General features: G+C 38.8%; 1 protein-coding gene across 11 annotated transcripts in view; it reads left to right on the top strand.

Moving 5' to 3' along the window:
- TBC1D5 (TBC1 domain family member 5) overlaps window positions 1-25951 on the top strand; it is a 289716-nt gene that overhangs the window by 178703 nt on the left and 85062 nt on the right. For all 11 annotated transcript variants that reach the window (XM_053359280.1, XM_053359270.1, XM_053359272.1 and 8 more), the window contains 3 exons: window positions 9536-9678; window positions 15135-15241; window positions 25374-25459. In XM_053359280.1, the coding sequence (XP_053215255.1) occupies window positions 9536-9678; window positions 15135-15241; window positions 25374-25459 (336 nt within the window). The remainder of the gene's footprint in view (window positions 1-9535; window positions 9679-15134; window positions 15242-25373; window positions 25460-25951) is intronic.

Raw genomic sequence — 25951 nt, 5'->3', positions numbered from 1 at the left:
CACTGTAGTAGCTCTCACAGTTATGCCTGTGCAGAAACTCCTGCAAAAGTGGAAATACATTTTTTATTAGTTTCACTTCATGCATCGTTTTTTGCAAGGTGTAAAATGGCCTATCCTGCAACAGAAATGCCTGTTGCATAGAGCAGAGCATCCAACGGAATAACAATTAGTAACAGCACAGAGGCAAGCTGGGAGTGGTAAGAGATCAAGGATGATAAATTCTGTCATGTACTTCTTGCTGAATTCTGACCATTCTGTAGGCGTTACTGTTCCTGACAGTTTCCTTGGAAGCCATCAGCTTCTTCTGTCTTCTCTCACCTCCTCTCAGGTCAAAATGTTTCTAAGTTGTTCTGTAACAGCACTTTGGAGTGGGACAGGCAACCTCAGCTGGAACCACTGCTTTCAGAGTCTGTGACATCTCTGGGATCATCAGAAGCGTCATTTATGCACCAGGGAGACCCTGTATGGGACAGCTTCATATTCCTGCATTGAATGGGTTGGACTAGATGATCCCCAGGGTCCCTTCCAACTCTACAATTCTATGATTCTTGGACTCATAGTAGTTTCGGGTTGGGGGAGAAACTTAAGTGGAATCTTAAGTCGCCCCTCTGCCATTTCCCAACCAGTTCCCCAGGGTTAATGTACACCAGTGCAGTACCCTGGCTAAAATCCCCAGGGCAACCAGGTGTGGTTAAATGCATCAGTTCAGGATCTATCCACCAGGACACACCAGATTATTTCAGCCAAAGAAGTCGGTTTGTTAATAAGACCATACAGAATATAAAATTTCAGTCAAGCAAACAGGGAAGTTGGGGCTAATTCCTAAGACATACCCTAACTAACAAATAGGCAGGTCGTTCTTCTCTTAGATGCTAGTCAGCTATTGAACTTAAAAGTTATTTGAAATTTCTACAGTTTAAATCCTGGCATTCCTAACTCCTTCTCTCCCTTAATAACTTAAGTGTTTTTTCTTCCTGACTATTTCCATAGCCTACTCACATAATGCTTCCGATGTTATTGCACCAGTGGATTCATATAGGTCAGCAGAATATTTGTTTGACTCACCTAAACTTCCTGAAGGTCAGCTATCCACATGGATTCATCTCTCTCTCTCTCTCTCTCTCTCTCTCTCTCTCTCTCTCTCTCACACACACACACACACACACAGAGAGAGAGAGAGAGAGAGAGAGAGAGAATATACATGCAAACATTGATATATGCTGACTTGCATTGAAAAGAATCACGTGTGCGAACTTGTGCTGGTCAGAAGTGATGGTGGCCTTGGCCCTCAGTCCCAGGGCTTGTAGGTATGCATTTCACGTGTACTGTAATGCATGCTACATAGTTGTATAAAATCACAATGGAACATTACATTACGTCTAAATAATGAAAAGTGCATATTGTTTGAATTACTAACCATTCAAAACATTCAGTACAAGTCACTTGACACTAATTTTCCTGGTCAAATCATTTTTTGAAAGAAGTCTGCCTTGACAAGCAATTTAGTAAGTACCTTTGCAGAAAGAGCCAGGCTTGATGGGTCGTCGCATAAGCTACTTGACATTTGTCCCCAGTCAGACCTGATGCCACATGAAAAATTTACTCTGGTAAAGGGCTCCCAGGAATAAACAGTTCTCTAGTGTTGCTCACAAGGGAATCAGCAAGGTGAGCGGAACTTCAACTTGTCACGGATGCACTGTTCTGACAAACATAAGTAGATGCTAATGGCTAAATCGTGACAGAATAAAGTCCCACAACCATATGGCTAATTGCCACAACAATATCTTCAGTGTTATTAATCAAGTTTTCATAGTGTGCCGTGATAATTGGAATAATTAGAAGCAGCATAGACATTGCTTGCCTCTGCATGTCTCTCTCTCTCTCCCCCCCCTTTCCCTCTCCAGACAGGGACTTAGAAGAACCACAATTTCCGTACTGCATTATTTAATGCATATTTTCCAGCAAATACTGTAGTTAATGAATTAGCTGTTTATCATCCAAACTCTTTAGTGCCAGCAGGGTTTCTATAGGAATATGTAAGTAACTATATGTCTAAATGATACCATATTTTCCTGCCCAAAAATGTTAAATGCCCAACTAAGGTGTACCCCCAATCTCTACTAGCTATAGGCAATCTACTTTAGAAAAGTAAGAAAGTGTGTGTGTGTAAGTAAATAAGTGTGTAGACTGTGTTTCTATGTAAAAAATAAAAGTACTTCTAGTACAATCCTCCTTTGCCCTGTTAAAAAGTAATAGGAATAACTTCAAATGCACAAAATTGTGTAGTTAAATTAGCACATTGTAATACCGTCTATATAAAAGACTGTTTTAAGGTTATCTAATTTCTTCCTAACAAATTTGAAATCCTCTCCCAACCTATTTTTAGCGCTGCCAAAAACTACATCTCAAAAAGGTGTACTATGAGATTTCAAGAAGCCCAAAATTATTCTTTACCTCTGACCTAGGGAAGTAAATAAAGCTGCAATTTAGCACTTTTTGCTTAGCAGAGTATTTAAATCATCATCTTTGTACATTTAAGACTGGACTAGCTGTTTACTGAGCTCTCTCTGGAACTGTGTTAGCAATGAGAAAACACCCAGTATTTCCTGGGTACATGCATAAACAATTAGTCAACTGGTCGGTATAACTGGAAGATTGATGATAATGACTCTCTTCATGAATGTATGAAGGCATTTAGCCAAACTAATGGATTGAAATGGACTGCTGTCTATGGCCTTTGAAGGGCAGCTTAATTTAGTTTTAGAGCTTACCATAGGCATAAGATGAAATACTGTGATGACATAAATCTCTCCTATTTCTTCTTTCTGAAATGTTAGCTTTTCCTCAGTTGCGAATTTGCAGAACAAATATCTTTTGAAATGTCCTGTGCTTCATTATAAAGTGGCCTGAACTACCCAAGTCATAACCTGGTTTTGATTGAAGTTCATCAGCTGTTCATCTACAGGGCTCAACTGGAGCTTAATAAAATAGTTGTGCTGGACTGGAAATAATCCTTCTCACAGTGAATGTTGTGGGTCCACAGGAAAGGCCCATCATGTATAGCTGGGAATGTGAGAACAAGGCAGAACATCAAGAATACTGGTCCTTTATGCAGCTTCCTTCATTCTCTGTGCCTATTCCCCAAGCAGTAGAGCTGTCAAGACCAGCCCTCTTGGTCCATACCCTATCAGCACAGAACTCTTTGCAATAGGCATCAAGACCAAGCAGAAGAGTGGTTTATGTGTCCCTACACCTTCCTGGGAAAAGGGCAAGAGCTTTTCTGGGCTGCGCCCTGTTCCTCCAGACCAGCCAAGATTTACAGGATTGATCCCTCTAAGACTGAAAAACTAACTTCATTTCTGCCCCTTTTCTGAACATGACTCCTGCAGGATTTTGGAAATAGGTTTTTGGAAACATATTACTAGCTCCTGCATTCTGCCTTCACAAAAGGAAGGAGGAACATGGCTCCAGCTGTGAAAACCTGGTTTGGACACTTAATAGTTAATGAACAGGTTGTGCCCCCACCATAGCGATGTACTCAAGTGCAGGCTGTTTTACTTTTCCCTGTTGAAGTGAATGGCAGCCGTTAATTTGTATGATAGAAAATGAAGAGAGAAACAGGTAAAATATTGGGGTGGCAGATAAATTTTTCCCCTTCTCCCAACAATCGAGAAGCAGTCTCCATCCTTGATTAGGATATAATGATCTGCAGAGGCAAATCTATAGCTGAAACATCTTACATTCTCTGTTAAAACCATAACTATTCAATACAATTTTCCTTATCGGAGCTGATTTAGTTGCATAAGAAGCTGACTTATCTGAGTTAAACTATTGGTCCATAAATTGTCAGCAGTGGCTCTCTAGGATTTCAGATGGGGGTCTCTCCTAGCCCTACCTTGAGATACCATTGATTGAAATTGGGGCTTTCTGCATGTAAAGCAGATGTTGTACCATTAAGCTATGACCCTTTCCGAAATCACTGCTAAATCTGGTTAGGTGAGGAGTACACCCATTCCTATGAAGAGCTTAAAGAAAGAATGATAGAAAGGTTTGTTTTCCCCCTCCACTAAACTCACCCTTTTTGGTGCTTCTGTTGAAAATAATAGCAAACATGGGACAAGGAAACTGAAAAGAGAGAATCAAGAAAAGGCACATTGGGTTTAGGGTGGAAGACTAGAAAAAAAGCTTGATTACCAAAACAAGAAAGTTGCAGCTTTTTTAATGTATTTGTTCTGCATACCTACTACAGTATCAAGGTAAGATTGCATGTTTTAATTATTTGAGTGAGAGCAGGACGTTTGCAGCTAGATAATTCTTAAGAGTGTGTTCTCAGGTGTAAAAGAAAACCAGATTTTGGAATCGGTACACAATGGATCAAAAAAAGGACCTGTGGAAGTTGGTGCTGCTTATAGGAAATTGGAATTATTTTTGGAAAAACTGGGATTGATGGGAGGAGTTGTAACCCCAAAAAGCATGGAAATGGTTAGTTATGATATCACAAAGCTGATAATTAAAGGTTGAGGGGGCGGGGAAGGTAGGCGTCAACCAGACATTTTTGAAAGTGTATTATGGTACACAACCAGACAGTGTGGGGCTGTTCTTGGAGAAGAAGACTGAAAATGGGTGATGTGTGTAAATGGACAGCACTGCAGTAAAGATTTTTTTGGGGGGGATCATGTATTTGGAACATAGCTTCTGGGGGGTTATACTGGGGGACACCATGGGTGCATGCTGTATTTTCAGCTACAAAATAAACAGTTGGAGTTAAAGAATGTAAGACAGGTAGGCGTGGAGAGTATATTTGAAAGAGAGAGAGAGATGTTGATTATCGGGTGGGATCCAGGCGACCTCTTAAAGTGCTTTATAGTAATACTAAAACAAACCATTAATTAAAACAAGTTATATGAACGCTCCCTCCCAAATACGGTTTTATAACTTACGATTTGTGCAGTTTTGTTTCTTAGGTGTTGGGCTTTGGAGCTTTGTCTTAAATTTGTATGTAAGTCACTTTGAATTTATTGTATAATGAAAAGCACAGTATAAATGTTTAAGAATGTATAAATGTTGTGAACCACCCTGGGATATTCAGATGAAGGACAATAAACAAATGTCAACCACCATCACAGTAAAGCCCAGATATAACTAAAACATACTAAAAAATTCAGTAGCAAAACTGAGAGGTAAGTGTTGCATACTCATCAGCAAGTTTTAGAAGATATGCATAGCCAAAAATGTATGTATGTATATACTGCTGCTTGGGGAGTGAGAGTTGGATGTGTGATGGTAAGGTAGAAGCATATGTCAGGTTGGACGAAGCTCAGCCAGGGTGGGAGAGCTATATTATACATATATGGGTGCGGACAGTAACAGGAAGGGATATTGAGTTAAACGTAGGGTGTCAGCTATGGGTGAAATAATTGTGCTTCCCATGGTTTCTTATTCCTCCTCTCAATAACATTTTTCTCCCACAAAACAATTGGCATTCCACATATCCTATCATTTCACACAGTTCCTTGTTTCTGTGCCAATCACTGGAGACTCCTCCCTGTTATTTCATCCATTCCATAAACTCTCCCCGGCACCAACCTTTCACATGACATCCTCTGCCCACCCTCCACATTCCACAGATACAGCTTCATTGTATTCTTTCAAAGCTAGTTAGTGGGATCTGCGAATGGCAGTAGAATTTATTTCCAAATTGGCATCGCTGATGAATCTGTTCCTTCCACTGGGCATTCTGGGTCATTAATTTCAACTTGTAAACAAATTCTTATTAAACATTTATATAACAATGACACCAGTTCAAATGCAGTGGAAGAGGACTGGAGAGAAAAAGAGAGGGAGAAAGGCAAAATATGGGTGCGTGAAGCCTAAATGGCAGGCAGTATAAACCATCTGTACTATTTACGTGATATACATAAGAGCTCGGCTAGATCAGGCCAAGAATTGCATTGTTTTATCACTGATGTGTTTGCTGTCCTGGGCTCCTTTGGGAGGAAGAGTGGGATACACATTTTTATTTTATTATAAATAAATAAAACCTCTCATTCACCACCCTGTTTTCCACAGTGGCCAATCACACTTTTTCTAGTAAGCCCACTCTCCCCATGCTTTTGTTCCCCCCCCCCCATCAACTGGCATTTAAGTGTAGACTGTTCCCAAAGAAAGGGGTTCCATTTAACTAGCATGTCTAATTAGCTATTGTTAGACCTATCCTCCTTTAATCTATCTCGGTACTTGTGAGTTAGCTTTCTGTAACAGAATTTGAGTTCTTAGTAATTTCATGTATTTATTTTGTGTAAGCGTTGGAAGTGAAGGTTTCTCTATTGCATGCTATTGTTATTTTTCTGGTGATGTTTTTTTACAGAATATTATTATTATTTACACGTTTTGGAATAGATACTTTGAACTGTAACAAGTGCACGTGGGATGAGTTGGGGGAAAGTCAATATTAAAAATAGATTAGATCATACATAAATGAAGAATATGGAAACGAGCCGGTGTTGGGCATCACAAAAACAAGGACATTGTATGCCTGGTTCCACTGAAGACTAAACGACATTTGAATGAATGTGTATTCTCCCTGCTGGCTGTTTTTCCCCACTCCCCAAGTGTTGTTTACGTTGTGGGGAGGAAAGCAAAGCTCAGGGGCATTTTCAGAAGAAAAACAGCACATGACCCCAGTCCAAATTGGAAGAACATTTTAGATAAAGGTTTGTTTCCTGCTCTCCCCGCAAAAAATCAACCTGTGCTTAGCAGGTATCTGGTGTCACTAGCATGGAAGACCTCACCTATATTAGTAGTAGACTTTTCCAGATGCAAATAGATCAACAATTGGTGTAGAGTCTGTGCTTGTGAATGACATGGAAGCTGATGATGGAAACTTGTTATGCAGAATCTCTTTGCTGTTACTGTACTGCCTATGTTAGCAGTGTGTTCTTACCTTACAGAGTCCATTAAATTTGCAAAGGAAAGTGAATTGAGTAACGTGGAAGGGGTTGTGGTTGGCTTAAAATGTTTAAGGGAATGAGGGAGACGTATTGTGGGAGAAAGGCATGTTAAGAGCAGGTTCAGAATACCTTGAATCTCAGGTCAAGACATCAGCCCCACTTGATTTCCCAGACATGCCCCTTTATGGAGGGCTAAGACCCTCAAGGACAGTCGTCTCTGCCTTTGAAACCTCAAGAGCCCTCAGCTTTTTGTGGGACCGTTCTTGAAAAAGATTATGGATGTAGTACAGAAAACAGCAAGGTGTATCTGAAATGCTTGTTATTCTCAGTCAGAAGAGAAATAGTTTACGCAGATAAGGCAATGCATGACTCATTATGTCCTCCCCTCCACAACCCAAAAATAACCTATGCAGAGGTTTAGTTCCTTATACTGAGTCAAATCATTGGTCCTTTGAGTCCAGTATTGTCTGTCTACCCTGACGGGAAGCATCTCTCTGAGGTTCCAGGAAGATGTTGTTCCCAGGAACTCTTAATAAAAATTATTTCCTTTTAAAGTTTAAATTTGATTTTAAAAATATGTCACTCTAGTAGTTTAAAGTTTCCACAGCATTTGTTTCTCTGTGTTGCAGGTCATTATTAAACCACTGTCTGTGGGTAGTAATTACAGATTGTTTGGGGATTATGGTTTAATTACATAGAAATCATGTGTAGAACATGGGGCTATGCATTTCAGCAAGGAGATTGTAGTAACTCTTATATTTATTATTGCTTTAAAAACTCCCTTCTGTATTTGCAGTTGGTTGCAATTGCTATGTTGGTGTGGTAAAATACAGATTATTGTGTTACCGAATGTGATAAAAGGGTATACCGTTGTGAGCATAGTAGTCTGCAGGTGTAGCAGATGTGAGGCTGAAATTAACAGGACAGGGCTATAATTAAACTATAGACAGCCATCTGAAAAGAAAGGGGCTCCTCTTGTCCAACAGTATCATTAAGTGAAACTTAGATTGTCTCTAAATATTTGAAAGAGCAATAAAAGAGTGTTAATTAGTAAGAAAACACTCCAACTTAGAACTTAATTCCTTAAAGCATCCCTTTTTATGAAGGCAAACTTGCTGAAGTCAAGCCATATGGTTAACATAGTTCAGAGACAATAGGGTCCTTGGTTTATGGCTGCTACAAGGGAAATGTTGCTGGAAAAGAACAGATAGCAGTTAGTATACATCCATTTTCAGTTGTGTGAATTGCTTACACCCATTGAGACACAGAGGTTCAGATCATTAATGGCAGCATTATGGTTACTAAAGCAGTCCAGTTCGTCAGCTGTCTGCATCTGTGAAAACAGAATACCTCTGGGGACTAAGACTTAATATTCCCAAGATAATTTCTAAAAGCAGAATAGAAGAAGAAAGCGGGGAAGCTGATTTTGGTTTGAGCAGTAGAATCCTACATTTACAAACGATTAACACTGCATAATGAAGTGGTAATGAAGAAAAGGAGATTTCTGATAAAAGACTAATAACAAATCCCATTATGCCATGGTGTATTTTTCGCCTTTAAGTGTATTAGTTTTATCCATCCTCTGTCCTGAATTGCATGAGGTCGTTTGTGAATAATGTCAGCTCAAATGCTTCAAGCATTGCTGAGTTATGACTCCTAACAGTTTGTGAAATGTGAAAGGTGGGGGGGGGGGTTAAGGGAAGGCGCAAGTGCTACTTAAAGTGATAGGCTTCCTGCAGAGTCTGAGTAATGTTTGCAACACTGAAAGGTAATAGTTTCCTGTAGGCTTGTCACTGAGGGGTAATTTCCCACTATTGGGTAAAACACCTTGCACATAATGTTGCTAGAATTAATTGTGGAAAATTAGCTTTGCTCCATGTTTCCCCTGCTTCCCCTATTGTAGCACCTCTTCAAATTTTAGAAGTAGATATTCATAGGGAGCCAAAGGAAAGCTACTGTGAGATACGTTTAAAATTATACATTATTGTCTTTTTTCTGTATTCTTCATGAAGTGTTTATTACTCCTAATACGCACACAACAAAATAAACCCTCGTTGAAAGTTACTCCATCTTGCACCTAGTGTTGTTTAACCAGATGGCAGTTACAACTAAATCCTTAAAGTAAAATTTATAATCTTAAGTGCCCAGTGGTTTCTCTTAATGCCATTTTAAGATTATGGGTTCAGTTCAGACGTTTAAGTTCTTTTAAATCAGAAGGAAGGTGCTCTCCATTGAAGACTGATCAATTCCACTGAAACCTGTTACAGCTGAGCTCATCCGCGGACTTTTTTGGAGTTGTTATTGCAGCTGCTTCTTTCATTTGCTTATAAAGCTGAAATGATAAGTAAGCTGGGACAAAGCTTTTCTAATAAAGCCTGTCTGCTAAACAACATTAGAGAGCTAGAGTTTTTAAAGTCTTTCACACACTTCCTTCTATAACCAGGTTAAGATATAATGTAGAGCATCGTAAACATATCTATGTTAATTTTAATCATAAGTTACTGTGTGTTGGATTTCCCTGTAAACTATTAATTCCTGATCTTTTTGGTTCAACTTTTGATATGTTTTGTTGACTTTATTTGCAGGCGATGGGTAAGGCTTCTATTTGGGCGAGAATTTCCCCTCCAGGACCTTCTTGTCATCTGGGATGCTTTATTTGCTGACAGCATCACTCTCAATCTAGTTGACTATGTTTTCTTAGCCATGCTGCTATACATTAGAGATGCCTGTGAGTATGCATTACATTATACATATAGCCTATATATATATATATATTAATGCAATATATTTCTAATTGAAATAAAAAATTAAAAAATCATTTTGATTGGAAGTGGTTTGAAGTTGTTTATAATATATAAGAAAGCAACAATTTAAAAACACATTTTGGTTTTTGGGATGTTCTTCCTCCTGCTATGCCTCTTTTAAAACACAGAAGTGTAGATTGCATTGCATAAAACGAAGTGGCCAAGGTAAGTATAGAGCTCCACCTTCTGTCACATGTAGTGTATTGAGTAAAACTATGCATTCACTACTGACATATTTTATGGATTTCTAAAATAAGGGAAAATGTATTAAAAGCAAATTTATTTTTTTCAAAAATTCTCTGCATTTTATTTTATTTTGCCTTTAAATATGTCACATGAGCACTTAAATTATTTTTGATGTGCATTAGAGTCCCATAAACATAATTAACATACAAGTTCAGGGGAATGTTTAGAACAAAACTTTGATTTTCATATAGATAACTATGTGGAGATTTACTCTAAAGCAAAATCTCTATTAAGCAAGTAGGAAGTAGAGAATACTTGGGAAGGTAAAAAAGTAAATGAAATAAATTTGTAATAAAACCACCAATTTATCCTAATTAGTTGAGAGACGTGCAGAACCACAAAAAGGTAAATTAAGCAAATTATGGTTATCAATAACCAGGCCTTCCAGTAGATTGTATTTTAAAGTCAGCCCACCTTTCCAGGGCAAATTTGTATGCATCTGGTAACATTCCAACTGCAAAAGTCTGTGAAGTCTTTGTGAATAAGCCTTTAAAGATTTTGTGTGTGTTAGCTGACTTGCAGGAATCATGCAGAAGTCTCCAGCACACCTGTGGGTACTACCTGAGAGCCAAATCTTGCAAACAATTATTCACACTTGATACTTCGATAGACTCTGTTGCCTCAAATGCTCCATTCCCAAGGATCTAAGATCTTGAGGTTGGCCCAAAAAAAGCATTTGGACTGAAATTCCTGAAACCATTTAAAAATGGGCTTTTTCCAGTTTGTTTGTTTGTTTGTTTGTTGTTCTTTCTTTTTTTATATAGAGGACATTGAATTGATGCTAATCCATTTTTCTACATCCACCAGAATTTTGAAACTATCAAGTGTTCTTTCTTTTCCAGTTCATCCCTAGGCACTGTTCTAAAGGGGAAATTACAGGTGGACTCTTCCCACCTTCCTTGCATCAGGGTAGCATATGGCAGTGACTGTAAAAAGACCCCTAAGTGAGGCAGTTGCAATCTGCAAGGGACCTTTTGGCCTTTTTTGTGTCTGTGTCCCATGAAGTTACTTCCATACGTAGATACATGACCCCCAAAAGGCTGGACCAGACCCTTATTACTTTGGAATTTACAATCTGATTCCCTGTAAGGAACCGCAAAGCAGTTCAGAAGAATTGTGCAAATATATAAATATCAGCATTCAATATAGTACCACTGGTACAAAAACAATACATCCCATCTAAGAGAAACCTGCAACAAAATGTTGCTGTGTATCTTCACCTTCTAACAGCACTGAAACTGTTCAGGGGTTCTAGCCATCCTGATACTCCATTCCGTCCCACTGCCATCACTTACTTTCAGGTTTTATTTTCCAATTATCAGTTAATGTTCCATAGCTTCTGAGCTTGATTAGTCCTCACTGAGCTGTTTCTTATGAAGAGGGTTGTTCCCTTAAATATTTCTTTACATCACTTGCAATAGTTAATATAGGAAGTGGCTTTTTTAAAACTGTCAGAACGATGGAATAAATGGAATGCTTTAAAAAATATATACTGTTACAGTCTTTCATGGGACTAAATGATCAAGCAGGCTGTAAATAGAGCCCATGGTCCAAAGTATCATAAAAGTCGTTCTGTGAGCCCAACAAAGCTTTTTAGATTTGTTTTACTAGTGTCCTGTAAAGCAAGATGACCTTCCACAAGCTCCTTCCTATAGCCTAAGCACCTCTTCAAATTCTAATGAATGAAAAATAATATCAAGTTTATATTACCATGTGAATAAAAATATATGTCTTTCTAAGGTATTTTTTTCTGAAACAGTTTAGCCACCTGTTTTTATTTATTATACTGTATTAACTTTTTATTGATGTAGGGTTTTTTATATCTAATACACCACCTCTAGACTGATGTAAGAGACAGTATTAAAAGTATTAATAATAAATAATAAATAAATAAATGTAGGGCCTGCTTTCTCCTTTCACTTGTTTGCTTAGGCCACTTTATGATGAAACAGACACTTGCACCAATGCCCATCTGGTTCCAGTCTTGCATCTCTCTCTCTCTCTCTAACCCAAATGTTAAAGCATATAAGGAAAGCAGTGTGCAGCTAGATGGCCACTGCCTCATAGAGTCCTGCACTACAGTGCCTCTCAACTTGCAGAGGAAAAGGATTATGACTAAAAGACCAAATGGAAGTGTGGGTGTATGGAGGCTAATTTGTAAGCGTGTACTATGGGTGAACAATGAGACGTGGGTGGTGCTGTGGGTTAAACCACAGAGCCTAGGACTTGCTGATCGGAAGGTTGGCGGTTCGAATCCCCACGACAGGGTGAGCTCCCGTTGCTCGGTCCCTGCTCCTGCCAACCTAGCAGTTCGAAAGCACGTCAAAGTGCAAGTAGATAAATAGGTACCACTCTGGCGGGAAGGTAAACGGCGTTTCCGTGCGCTGCTCTAGTTCGCCAGAAGCGGCTTAGTCATGCTGGCCACATGACCCGGAAGCTGTATGCCGGCTCCCTCAGCCAATAAAGCGAGATGAGCGCCACAATCCCAGAGTCTGCCACGACTGGACCTAATGGTCAGGGGTCCCTTTACCTTTACTATGGGTGAAACTGTAAAATGGGACTAGCCATGGTGGAGCCTTCCAGTTGTTGTGAGCTACAACTCCCATTATCCCTAGCTAGCGTGGCCAGTGGTCAAGGATTATGAGAGTCATAGACCACAGTATCTGGAGGGCCCCACATTGGCTACCTCTGTTGTAGAGTGTGTGCTGTGGTGCAGGAGTTAGCCAAGGATGCCTTAATTTACACTGTTAATGCTTTTGCCACGTAAGTTATAAGTGATTTAATTATTCTCTTAATCTGAATATATTTTTTAAAAAATAAAATTATATAGGTTGTGGAGATTGCAAATGATGTCTGTATGCCATGTTTCTAAAACCATAGTCTTCCCAGATTAGTTAATCTAGAGTTAGAAGTTTGTATTTTTAATTTTGCTCCGCACCAATACTACTATTCTTAGGATGTTTTAAGCCTTCTAGACATATAATTGCTCACTTATGAGCTAGATGTCTTTCTTTTTCAAAAAGAACTTTGTAGTAGAAATATCCCCCCCCCAAAAAAGCTATATTTTCAGGTATTTGCTTATATCTTTCAAAGAACTGATATAAATGAGTAATGATTCTGGTATCCAAATGTATCAGCTTCTCTCTACTGATGTTGCAACATACTGTTTCTGCCAATTTGAATTCATAAGGGTTTCTTTTTTTTCAACCTTGAAGATGAAATAGAACTAGAACAAAGTATTATATAAAGGAGTGCCTGTTTTTGTCTTACACATGTAAGGAAAGTAGCTATCACAAAAAAAGACCCCAAAAAGTTTTCACCTCCCATTTGCCACCCCCTGTTTAAGATAATAGGTTGGTTTTGGTCACATAATAGAGAAGTTTCATTTCTTCTGTTGGTTGCATTTACCTATAATTTATAATTGCAAATACCTACGATCAATATTTTAATGCTCATTATTGAATCAAATCACACTTAGTCTTTTTCCCCAAAAAAGAAACAAATAAAAAGTCTAAAATCTGGCTTCAGTTAGAGTGTTAAAAGGTATGTTTGAAGAAAATACATCAGATGTTGTCTTACAAAATCCATTTAGGACGAACTACTCCCAGCATTCTTATTTATTTTAAGAAAGTATAAAGAATCCTTATCACAACTGCCTTATACTGTGTTACGTTTGATTTGATTGGTTCTATATAATGCGTGGTCCCATCTATTATACCCGGCAGAAAGAACTCTTGACTGAGCCCATTGTATTGCATTCATTATGCTAACTTCAAAGAGAAGAGAGAAAAGCAGGTATCTGAACATGAACAAGAAAAACAAAAGGAAAGAAAAAGAAACAGGCAGAACAGATAAAAAATGAGTAGGATAAGTGAGTGCTTTACAAATGAAAGCAGATGTATAAAATTACAAGCTGTCGGATCAGCAACGGAAATGAAGATGATAAAGTGGCTCCCTACACAGATTATAATTATTCATTTTGCCCAGTCCTGAATCTTTTCCTCATAAACCTCTTCAGGGAGAGATGGGAAGGTACCAAAGGATAGTAGATTGACTCACATGGAAGCGGGTGCAGGGAAGCTGTTTAGTAAGTCTCTAAGGCCATAAAGCAGTCAATATATTTTGGAATTTTTTTTTTTTAATCAATGATTTTTGCCTTGTGTTGCAAGAACATTTTTCACAAAGGCTTTTAATTAATAAAAATGATATTATTTCTAAAACTAAAGTTCTCAAAACTGTAAAGTTGCACTATCTAAAATATATTTTTTATTATTATTAGCAATTTAGGCGAACAATTCAAAAATAATTGGCACTCCTTTGACAGCTCCAGTAGATGTATTGCCAAGATTTAGATGGTGCTAAAGAAATGAAGTAGTTTACATAGTCTTGGCAGAAAAGATTTATTTAATTTCACCCATAATTAAGTTCATCACATACCCAGAAAGGGACAGTTGTGTGCTAACTAGACGGAGGTTAGATAATGGAAGTTTAATACATCCTATTAAAATATGTAGCAAGCTTTTAAGAGGGGGCAATAAGTGGTTCTCTAAGCTAATTTAGAAGGGACGTGGGTGGCACTGTGGTCTAAACCACTGATCCTAGGGCTTGCCGATCGGAAGGTCGGCAGTTCGAATCCTGCGAAGGGGTGAGCTCCCATTGCTCAGTCCCAGCTCCTGCCAACCTAGTCATTCAAAAGCACGTCAAAGTGCAAGTAGATAAATAGGTACCACTCCAGCAGGATGGTAAAGGGCGTTTCCATTTGCTGCTCTGGTTTCGCCAGAAGCGGCTTAGTCATGCTGGCCACATGAGCCGGAAACTGTCTGTGGACAAACGCCAGCTCCCTCAGCCAGTAAAGCAAGATGAGCGCCGCAACCCCAGAGTCGTTTGCAACTGGACTTGACTATCAGGGGTCCTTTACCTTTAAGCTAATTTCAGGATTAAAATGTTTGGGAAACAAAGCAAAAGTTGCAAATCAGCCCTCAACCATTTGAGGCTATGTTTAACTAAAGGGAGAAAGGAGCTGTATACTATTTGGTGACAATAATTTTTTCAGAACCCACAAATTGTGCTTAGAATGATTACTTTTATGTTAAACTGAGAGAAGAAAACTTACCATATTTCCTATTACTTTTAGTGATATCAAGTAATTATCAGACCTGCTTGGGACTTCTGATGCATTATCCTCCAATTGGAGATGTCCACTCACTGATCTTGAGAGCTCTTTTTCTCAGAGATCCAAAGGTAAGTCACTTGGAAATCTTCGCAGTTGAGGCACATCCCAACTGCTTTTAAAACATCGTTACAGTCCTTGTTTAATGCACGAGGAGAGGGAAGAGTTAACAATGAGGGGAAATTGTCATTTCAAAAAGAAGTATCTGGGCTCAGACTCATAGAGAACTTGCATTGTTTTGACCTAGGCCCTTGTTGTCAGCTTCTAGCTTTGGATGGCAAAGTGATAGCTCTGAGTTGCTCACTAAGTGCCATTCAGAATGAATGCCCAGAAATCAGAGGAGCAAATCCCACCCTTTTTTCCTTTTAAATTTGAGGTCATATGCCTCACACTGTATCTCCAGCATTTTGAAATGTAATCTCAAGTGGCAATGCTTTCCCTTTGGATCCAACCCATCTTATTTAAGGTCCCAAACTGGTTTTAGTATTTTCATTGTAGGTGTTGTGTTCTAATGTTAATAAAGAGGTCCAGAGGGTGGCAACAGGAGAACAGGCCTTCTCTGCAGTGGCTCCCTGTCTGTGGAATGCTCTCCCCAGGGAAGTCTGCCTGGTGCCTTCATTATACACCTCTAAGTGCCAGGCAAAAACATTCCTTTTTAACCAGGCCTTTGGTTGACCTGATCAACGCCCCATACCCTTTTACAATGTGGCTCTTTTTGGGGAGGTATTATTGGGTTATTGCTTTTATTTTTATTTTATATACTGTGATCTTTTTATGTGAACTGCCCTGAGACCTTCGGGTATAGGGCAGTATATAAATTCAATAAATAATAATAATAATAAGATCCCAGCAAAGGTGGTGAGACCTAGGCCCAGATACAAGCCTTGGTGGGTTTTCTCAAAGAAGGAGGCAATGCAAACTCTCAAATTCATTTTCTCAGAAGGTCATTCTGGGATATCTCCTGGTTGGAAGCGTTTTTGGCTGAGATGTGATATTCAAAGATTCCATTACCTGCAGTTCTGAATATTTGTCTCCAACAGCCAGGAGAAGCCTCGTTGTGGTTTTCCGGAATGAACAAAGCTGTCAAAAGCAGTCAAGGATAGTGGAGGCTTGCAATCTTTTACCATCTTACTGCCTGTGGGCTAACATTCAAGGGCTTGCCCTCAGCAGTAGTTAGTTAGTTAGTTAGTTAGTTAGTTAGTTAGTTAGTGTCTTTATATGCTATTATGGCCCACTCTTCATCTTGCAGTCTCATGGTGGGTTTCATACAGCTTAAAGCAAAGAGTAGGTGCTGCATAACAGGACTAAATTAGCCCATATCAAACAGCAAGCAAAACAAGCTGCAGAGGGAGTGGTAACTCTGAGATCGTGCTCTACCCCCAAAGGCAAATGTAAAACAAAACTTATCCAATGATTGTGTCAGGTGCACATGAGAGGGAAGGGCATTCCACAACCTGGGAGCCACCACAGAAAAGGCCCTCTCATGCACATACTTTACAGGGCATTGTGGAGCTGCCAGCACACAGGGAACAAGTGCAGACCCTTAAGGATTGGGGTAATTATGTGCCCAGGCAGAAGTTCTCACCAGCATCCTGGGTTCTGCATTCTTCAACAGTTGCAGCTTCTGAACCATCCTTGAGGGCAGCCCCAGTTACAGCAGTCCAGTCTAGAGGTTATGAGAGGATGGGTCACTGCGGCAAAGCTATATCTGTCCAGGAAGGGCTGTAGCTGGCAAACTGATTGGAGCTAGCCATGGGTGCTCCTAGCAGCTGAAGGCATATGAGTTTCAGATGGCAAGCCAGGATCAAGGAATACTTCCAACTTGATCACTCCGGAGGAGAGTGACCCTGTCCAGAACAGGTCATCTGCTCACTTTGCAAGAGCTCACACAGTTGTTGTTGTTTAGTCGTTTAGTAGTGTCTGACTCTTCGTGACCCCATGGACCAGAGCACTCCAGGCACTCCTGCCTTCCACTGCCTCCCGCAGTTTGGTCAAACTCATGCTGGTAGCTTCGAGAACACTGTCCAACCATCTCATCCTCTGTCGTCCCCTTCTCTTTGTGCCCTCAATCTTTCCCAACATCAGGGTCTTTTCCAGGGAGTCTTCTCATGATGTGGCCAAAGTATTGGAGCCTCAGCTTCAGGATCTGTCCTTCCAGTGAGCACTCAGGGCTGATTTCCTTAAGAATGGAGAAGTTTGATCTTCTTGCAGTCCATGGGACTCTCAAGAGTCTCCTCCAGCACCATAATTCAAAAGCATCAAATTATGGTATATGGATATGTACAAAATTCAGTCTGGCAAGGTCTCAAAAACGAGCACATATAGAGTCACATCAGCATCAGTCCTAAAACACCATGAGCACCTAAATCCCCAAAGTGCTTTTCTCCTAAAAATTCCTTTTGAGCTAGTCTTGATTCTGTGCGCCTGTATGAACTGGCTTCAGATCCTCTTTCCGCCTGCAGGTGGATCTGAGCTGGCCAGCCAGAGGTCCACATTGATCTACTACATGGATCATCCATTGATTAGCATTGATTGATATTTATTTATTCATTTATTTAAAGCATTTATAAACTGCTTAATATTTTAAGGATCTCTCTAAGCTGCATACAATGTAAAAGCTGTTAAAAATATTATTAAAACAGAAATTCAACACAAAAGTAGCATAAAAGCATATAAAAGTAATTCAGGGAATTAATACTAATAAAAACAGAATTGGAATTTTATACACTGTTCTTGGTTACTGATTATTTTCTACAAAAATTGTTACATTAAACATGTAAATTTTTTTAAAACTTCATTTTTAATTCTGGTTTTGCATAGAACCGCTTGCATACACTGCTACTCTTTATTGTGCATAAAATTTCCTTTCTGGCGAAAAGCAAAATCCATAATCTCCATGATACTTGAAAGCATTTTGGTCTTTTAAAAATCTGAACATTCTGCACACATAGGCACTAAAGCAGAAAAACGTTTAAAATGATACACTTTAAAAACAGGATGCCACTCTTTACAGCAAAAAATAATAATAATTGTTCATTGGTTTTATGCCTCTACATTCTGGGGAATAGGTGTTTATTATACTATTTTCCTTGTATGGGCCCTATGATGAAGGTCAAGCAGAGGGAAAAGTCTTGTCTGATAAGTTCCACCCAGTTGGTCTCAGAAATAGATTTTTTTTACTATTCACTCAGTGTTAAATGCAGGTGTTGCAGACATTTTCATGAATTGGCACCTGTAATTGAAGCAAGAACAAGAGAGACCAACTCTTAAAACAGTACAGGGTAGTGGGCATTAATGGACAGCATGATGGAGCTCATATGACTTCCCAGTAGATGACTTACTGCTGCCTACTAGGAAGGAGAGAGGAAGGGTGCTGGGAAGGTCAGCATGGTGCAAGCACACCAGCAAGAGCACTAGATTGGCTCTGCATTTCGCTATGTCAACATCCCTCTAACCCTCTTCTTCCTGTTAAGCAGTAGTGACTCAGCTGCTTAGGAGGTCAAGAGACCAGCTCTGTACCATCACACCATCCTCCACTTGTGGATGCTGGCTTCATTTTATTTGTGAAAAATAGATATTGTTTTATATGTGAAAAAATGGCTCCATCAAAAACCAATAGATATTTGGGAAATATTCAGTGATTTTTTACATTACTGTAGTGATTACAACTGAGCCAAAACTATACTTCCAAGGGGTGGAAATAGTTTTATGATACAATCCTATGCCTATGAATATGCAGTGCGTTTAGTGGGACTTACTCTAAGGTAGGTGTGCATAGAATTGCAGTCCTAGTATAGTCTCAGACATCTTCTCATAGGGATGCAAAGAACTAAATATCCCAGCTTCCACATAATAATAATAATAATAATAATAATAATAATAATAATAATAATAAATTTTATTTATATCCCGCCCTCCCCAGCCGAAGCCGGGCTCAGGGCAGCTAACAACAATCAAATAATCAAACAATCAAATAAACCAACATTCTAAAAATATTTCATTATTTAGTATGTAGTATGTTTACGGACTTTGGCAGAGAGCAGTCTCTAAGAAAACATCTTCATTCCACCAGAAAGGAGCCTACGGTGCAACCCAGGATCCAACCAGCCCAGCAATACAACATAATATTTTTCTCACGTCAACATGGAAATTAGTTTATACAGACATTTTACTAAGCACAAATACCTGCTATACCTTATTTTCTGCCTTTACACACCTGCTTCTCCTGCAAGTGACCATCATCTTCCTTTCTTCTTTCCAAAACAAATGTGCAACAATAATAAATTATGTACATTTGCATGACTTCTTCCATTTCACTGGAATAATTTGCTCACTTTGGGATTACCTGTAAATTTCCCTTCTTTCCTCATTCAAACTGTGTAGAGGAGGGATGGGTTACTGTTTGATCTTTGGGTGATTTGCAGTAGATGGATCAGAGTTTTTTTGGCGTCTAATTTTTGTTAACAAAAGCAGCAACAAAATGCCTTTTCAGGCTACTGACACGAAGAAAGCTTGGGATAACCAGAAATTGACTTTTTTGTGAAAGAACTGCAAGCTTAGCTCAGTTCTGGTACTGAAAACAAATACCGTAGTTTAGAATGAGTTCAGAGGCATCATTTTCTCTAACAGTGTTTCTTTTGCACCTGGCTCTGATTGGTCGATCTTGGGGTATTCATGAGTATAAGCGATATGAACAAACTTCGAGCCCTAGAATGGAAAAAGGGATCTCAAATTCTGCAAAATAAAGTATCAGATTCTGAATAAAGCCTCTAGCATTGTCAACTTTATGCGAAGTATAATTATGTAAATATTTGCTTGCATGCAGTTTTTGAGCTATTTAGGTACAATAGATGTAAAATGCCTGATTTGATTGTTTTAAATTTATTTCCTGACAATCTAATAATCATTCAGAATTCTCCTTTTTACGGTTTGCCTTTCTTTTTGATATTATTAGTATTTATTTCATTTATGAATTGCTTCCAATGAGGCATCTTGAAGTGATTTTACAATAAAAGCATATTTAAACAATTATATATATATATATATATATAAACAAAATTAAAAACATGTGCATACATAAAAACAATGTTTTCAAAAATTGCATATAAAAGAATTTTAAAACCTAATAAAGTTCAGTTCGAATACAGGTAGCAACTGGAATCTCCACTTAAAAGACTTTTTGAAAGAGGATAATCTTCAGCAAGCACCTAAAAGATGGGACTTGTAATGGGAGGCCGGTGCTGCTGTGCTAAATGCCTGATTATTACATTGTGCAGAACAGACCTTCCAATAAGATCTGCAGGATCACCTCTCCTGCAGAGCACAGTGATCAATTTGGTGTATAGGTGATGTGACGATCTTTTAGATACCTTGCTCTTAAACTGTGTAGGGCTTCATACACCAGTATCAGCAGCTTGAATTAAGCTCAGTAGATAATTGGCAGCCATTCTTATAAAATGTGCTGTGATAAACCCTTTCTTTTCATTTGCAACATTTCAGAAGTGGTTATTTTATATACTAGAAGGACCGTGTTGAGGTTTCTTAAAACAATGCTAACTTCCATGTCTTTAATATAAAACTGCTATGGAGAGCAGTCTCCAAATTTTCGTTTTCTTAATAGAAATGTTCAAACGTACGCACTCCACTGTTTTTCAGAAGCAAAGTATTACCCTGATGTGAAAAGGACAGTATGCTGAGTGCAAAACCAATTATTTTGCCCAAAGCACCTAGAGTAGGTGTTTGCTGTATTTTTACTATCCGGCAGTTTCCTGTTTTTTTCTGCACCACCACCAATGAGAAGTGCCGTTAATTTTCAAAGCAGACGCTTTCAGATGGAAAATAGATACATAGGGATGGCAATCACAAAAATATAAAGCGATTAAAAAACAGTTCTAACTAGAGTTGTTCAAATAAAGAAAAATTAAAAACTCAATTAGAAACAAAAGTCATAGAAAATGTGAACATATTGTGTTCCTTAAATAACCAGATGTTCTTTTCTTCCTGAAGGCAGTCAAGCCTAGGAATAAAAGGTTTTAAACTATTGTTTTAAGTTAACTGTGAATTTTGCAAATCTGTTTTACCCTATAGCAAATAAAATTCTAATACAGCAACATAAGCAAAGTAATTTTCATCTTTGGGTGTATGTGGTTGCGCTAACCTTATCACCATGACTTATTATGAAGCTAAACTGTTATATAGAACATTACCATTTTAGATTATGTACAAAGAAGTTGCCAGCTATATTTTGTTTGAGTACTTACAGTAGTTGTCCCAAGTATGTCTGCCAAAAAAACTTTAACGAACCTCCTATCAGTAACGGTGGTGTAGCTGAAGGGGTCTTGAAATAAGGCTGTTTAGCATTGATACCCAGAAACAATATATGGTATTATCATAAAGAAGTGCTAAAAGTTTAAATTGCTTTAGATTATTCTAAACCAATAGATTTGGGATAGATTTTCAGTGAAGAAGGATTTGGAAATAAAGAATTGTGCCAGTCTTCCATGTGGTACCAGAATGTTTCTTGGGGGGAGGGGTCCCACACACAAAAGACCACTAAAACCTCTGTAGTGGCATCTAGCAAAGAACAAGTGGGAGTAATCAGAAGCAAATCGGCAAAATATTCTTATGTGCATAGAAGTGTACAGAATTCTCGCGATCCTGACCCATGGTTTGAAGCTAAGTGACCCTAATGAGGCACTTAATCTCAAGGTCGTGGTTTGAGCCCCACGTTGGGCAAAAGATTCCTGCATTGTAGGGGATTGGACTAATGACCCTTGTGGTCCCTTCCAACTCTACAGTTCTAGTATTCTAATTCTTTAAGATGCTGGGAGTGTTACCTTTGCGTTATCTCTAAGTATGGGTCCAGACAGTACTAGTTTTCTCTTAGACTAATTTTGCAGGATCATGATTTTGTATGTGCAGGTGTTCATTCTGATCTAGTGAGAAGGATTGCCATATTTCAAAAAGTGCAAATCCAGACACAAAGGATGTTGGGGTTTTTTTGCCAAAGTTGTTCAGCTTTTTAAAGTTTTCCCCAAAGTTGTTGAACTCTTTTTAAGGAAATTCACCAAAATCTTCACTCCCAAAATGGGTTGCCGTACATCCGGATTTCCACCTGGACACTGTTTCCGACAGCCTAATGCTGGCTATGTCTGGGAAATTCCAGACATATGTCAACCCTACCAGTGAGTAAGGATCTATAAATGCATGACAGTGATAAGCAGCAGATCCACAAGTATGTGGCTCCATCTCCATCATAGGTACCAATGGGAGGTTATTCCCTACACCCACCAGAACTCTATTGAATTTTTCAATGAAAGCAATGTTTCATTACAACAAAATCCATTATATAGGTACTTGCAAGGAGAAATTTGATTCAAATAGTGAAAGAATAGCCCATACATTGCTTGTAGTTTAATATAAAAAGAATATAAATAAATAGAATTAGCTATTTGAAGATGGCTATTGTACCTCCTCTCAGTCTCCTCTTTTCCAAGCTATACATACCCAACTCCTTCAACTGTTCCTCATAAGTCTTGATTTCCAGACTTCTTGGTCCCCATCTTCCACACACATTCTTACTTGTCAATAGCCTTCTTAAATTGTGGTGCCCAGAATTGGACACAGTACTCTGACCAAGGCAGAATAGAGTGGTACTATTACTTCTCTTGATCGGGACACTATACTTCTGTTGATGCAACCTAGAATGGCATTAGATTTCTTTTTCTTTTTCCTTTCTTTTCTTTTTTTTTCTTTTTCTTTTTTGCTGCTGCTGCATCACACTTTTGACTCATGTTATGCTTGTCATCTACTAAGAACTCTAGATCATTTTCACATGTGCTGCTGACAAGTCAGGTGTCCCCCATCTTATATTTGTGTAACTGGTTCTTCATGCCTAAGTCCAGAACTTGACATTTGTTCCTATTGAAATTCAGTTTGTTATTGCATGCCTGCGCCCAGTTCTCCAATCTGTTAAGGTCATTTTGAATTCTGATTCTGTGAGGGCGTAGAACATGGGTAGGCAAATTAAGGCCTGGGGACCGGATCCGGCCCAATTGCCTTCTAAATCCGCCCCGCGGATGGACCGGGAATCAGCGTGTTTTTACATGAGTAGAATGTGTGCTTTTATTTAAAATGCATCTCTGGGTTATTTGTGGGGCATAGGAATTCATTCATTTTTTCTTTCAAAATATAGTCGGGCCCCCCACAAGGTCTGAGGGACAGTGGACCGGCCCCCTGCTAACAATGTTTGCTGACCCCTGGCGTAGAATCAACTTTGCAGCGCCAGCATGACTCCTGACAGGGGCTCATCTCCTGCAATGGGCAATCTCCTCCCTAGGGGCATTTTTTCCCTCCCTCCCTGCATCACTGTTGCAGAACAGTCCGCTCAGCTCTTTCAAGAAATTCCTCATCTTGCCGCAGGTGTGGTTTTGCACATTCTCAGACAAGAAGACAAACATGGCACATGTGTTGCAGGTCACCCTCGCAAATGCCCCTGTTTACCAAATCCTGCTCACGAAAATGAAGGCGTGTTTACAAGCTTGGTTTTTCATAATAAAATCAAGGGACAGCCCAAGACACCTTGCTGCCTGATTTGGACAAAGTGGCCACACACACGTACCCATTCCATGTTCAGAAGACCAGACTAATGGTTTAGTTTTACTTCAACACTGATGATGCGGCAGCCTGTTCCACCATAGCTTAAGGCAGCAGGCTAACTTAGGGGACATAGGGAAGGACTCATGCCACACATAGCTCTGCCTTCCAACTCCTTGCCCTTGTCCCCATCTACCGCCTAATGGCATACTTGGGAATAGTAGTTCTTAGAGCAGGCATAGGCAACTTTCAGCCCTCTAGATGTTTTGGACTACAATTCACATCATCCCTGACCACTGATCCTGTTAGCTAAGGATCATGGGAGTTGTAGGCCAAAACATCTGGAGGGCCAAAGGTTGCCTATGCCTGGCTTAGAGCAGTGCTCAACTTCAATTCCTTTCTAATAGCTGCAGTGTTTTACACACACACACACACACACACACACACACTCAAAAATGAATAAGCAGAACCTGAAGTTTATAAACACCTAGCACTCAAGAAACATGAGTTTTATTTTGTAGTGCAGTTTCTAAATCTTGTTAATTTCTGGAACAGAAATATACCAAAAATGTTGTTTTATCTCTGGTTAGTAAAATAGAAAGCTTTGTAAATGTACAATCAAAGTAAAAAAAGATGGGGGGGAGACGTTTCTTCCCCTGAAGTTATTGAATTGTCATTGATGTGCATAAAAATGTTGATATAGCTTCAGAAAACTTACAGCTACAGGTATGAAAACTTCCCTGCTAATTCCTATTACAGTTCATGAGCTCAAAATAGTGTTGCTTTTTATTGATTTCTAGCTTGGAAGGCTTCAAGATAGAATAGACATTGTAGTGTCTCTAGACAGCAATGAGTATAGAATTTTAGCAACCTGAATGAAAAATATCCCAGCAGAAATCCCTTGAGGCTTAAAACTAGGGATGGGGAAGAGCTGTAGTACAAGACCATCTGTAGGCCACAGTTTCCTCAGCCCTGATATAGAGGTTATAGCATGCTACCATACCAAGTCTCCCATTAATGGACATTTTATTTCTAAAAGCAGTTTGAAACCAATCTTCTCTACGTTTAAGAGAAAATTGATCTTGAAGCACAGAACCAAATCATAGAAACTTCTTCAATTATGATTAGGTTTTTTTTAAAAAAATATATATCTCACCATAGTTTTGTTTGCTTGTTGTGTTATCTGCATATGTTCTTTAAAGGTACTATCAAATAATGTGTGTTCTTTTATAGAAATAGATTATTAATCCAGAATAATTTACTTAAAGCAAAGTTTAATTTAAATTAAAAATACTATTTTTTCATTTGCCACCTTTGAAGGAATAATAAGACAGCTATTTCAATATTCTGTACAAAATATGTAGCCTCCCATTGTGGGCTAACATTCTATCCTGTATTTGTTTGTAATAGTGGGAGAGAAGGTTGTATGCACCATCTAGTGGCTATGCTAGATTTAGTCAGAAAAAGAATAGTAACCTGAAACATAGCCATAATTTTCCCTAATACTTTTAGCTGGGACAAATGATATGAATAGTATTATGTTACAGTATAATGACAATTTGCTATCCATGCTTTTACTTATGCAGTATGATCATTCTATATTTTTAGAGAAATCCAAGACCTGTGACTTACCAGTTTCAACAAAATTTGGATTACTACAAAGCACGTGGAGCAGACTTGATGAATAAAACTCGGTAAGCCTTTATCGTATTTTGCCCAAATAAAATGTCTTTAGAAAAAACTTATACAGGTTAATAATCCTATATTCATTTGGGACTAAGTTCCATGTGCATCAGAGGCCTGCTCTTGAGTAGAATTGCATAGGGTTGCAACCATGATTTGTTTCCGTTTTTAAATTAGGTAACAGGTAAAACTGATTGCTGAACTTGGTTTTTACAAATGAGAAAAACTAAGAAAACCCCAGCCTGGATCAGACCAACGGTCCATGTAACCCAATGTCCTGTTTTATCACAGTGGCCAGCCAGATAATTATGTGAAGCAATTGAGGGCAATTGTCATTTGTAGTGTTGCTCCCAGCAGGTGCCTAATATATTAAGTAAATAAATGTTTGGTGGTATACTGCCATTAAACTCAGAGATTTCATATATATGAAGCTGTGTTCACAGGGAGCACTCACTGACCCTGACAACATAAAGTGGGCAACTCCTGCTCATCCAGAGTCCTTT

This window comes from Podarcis raffonei, chromosome 12 (genome assembly GCF_027172205.1).
Source record: "Podarcis raffonei isolate rPodRaf1 chromosome 12, rPodRaf1.pri, whole genome shotgun sequence".
Lineage (NCBI taxonomy): Eukaryota > Metazoa > Chordata > Lepidosauria > Squamata > Lacertidae > Podarcis > Podarcis raffonei.
This window is presented reverse-complemented; position numbering and strand designations above follow the sequence as displayed.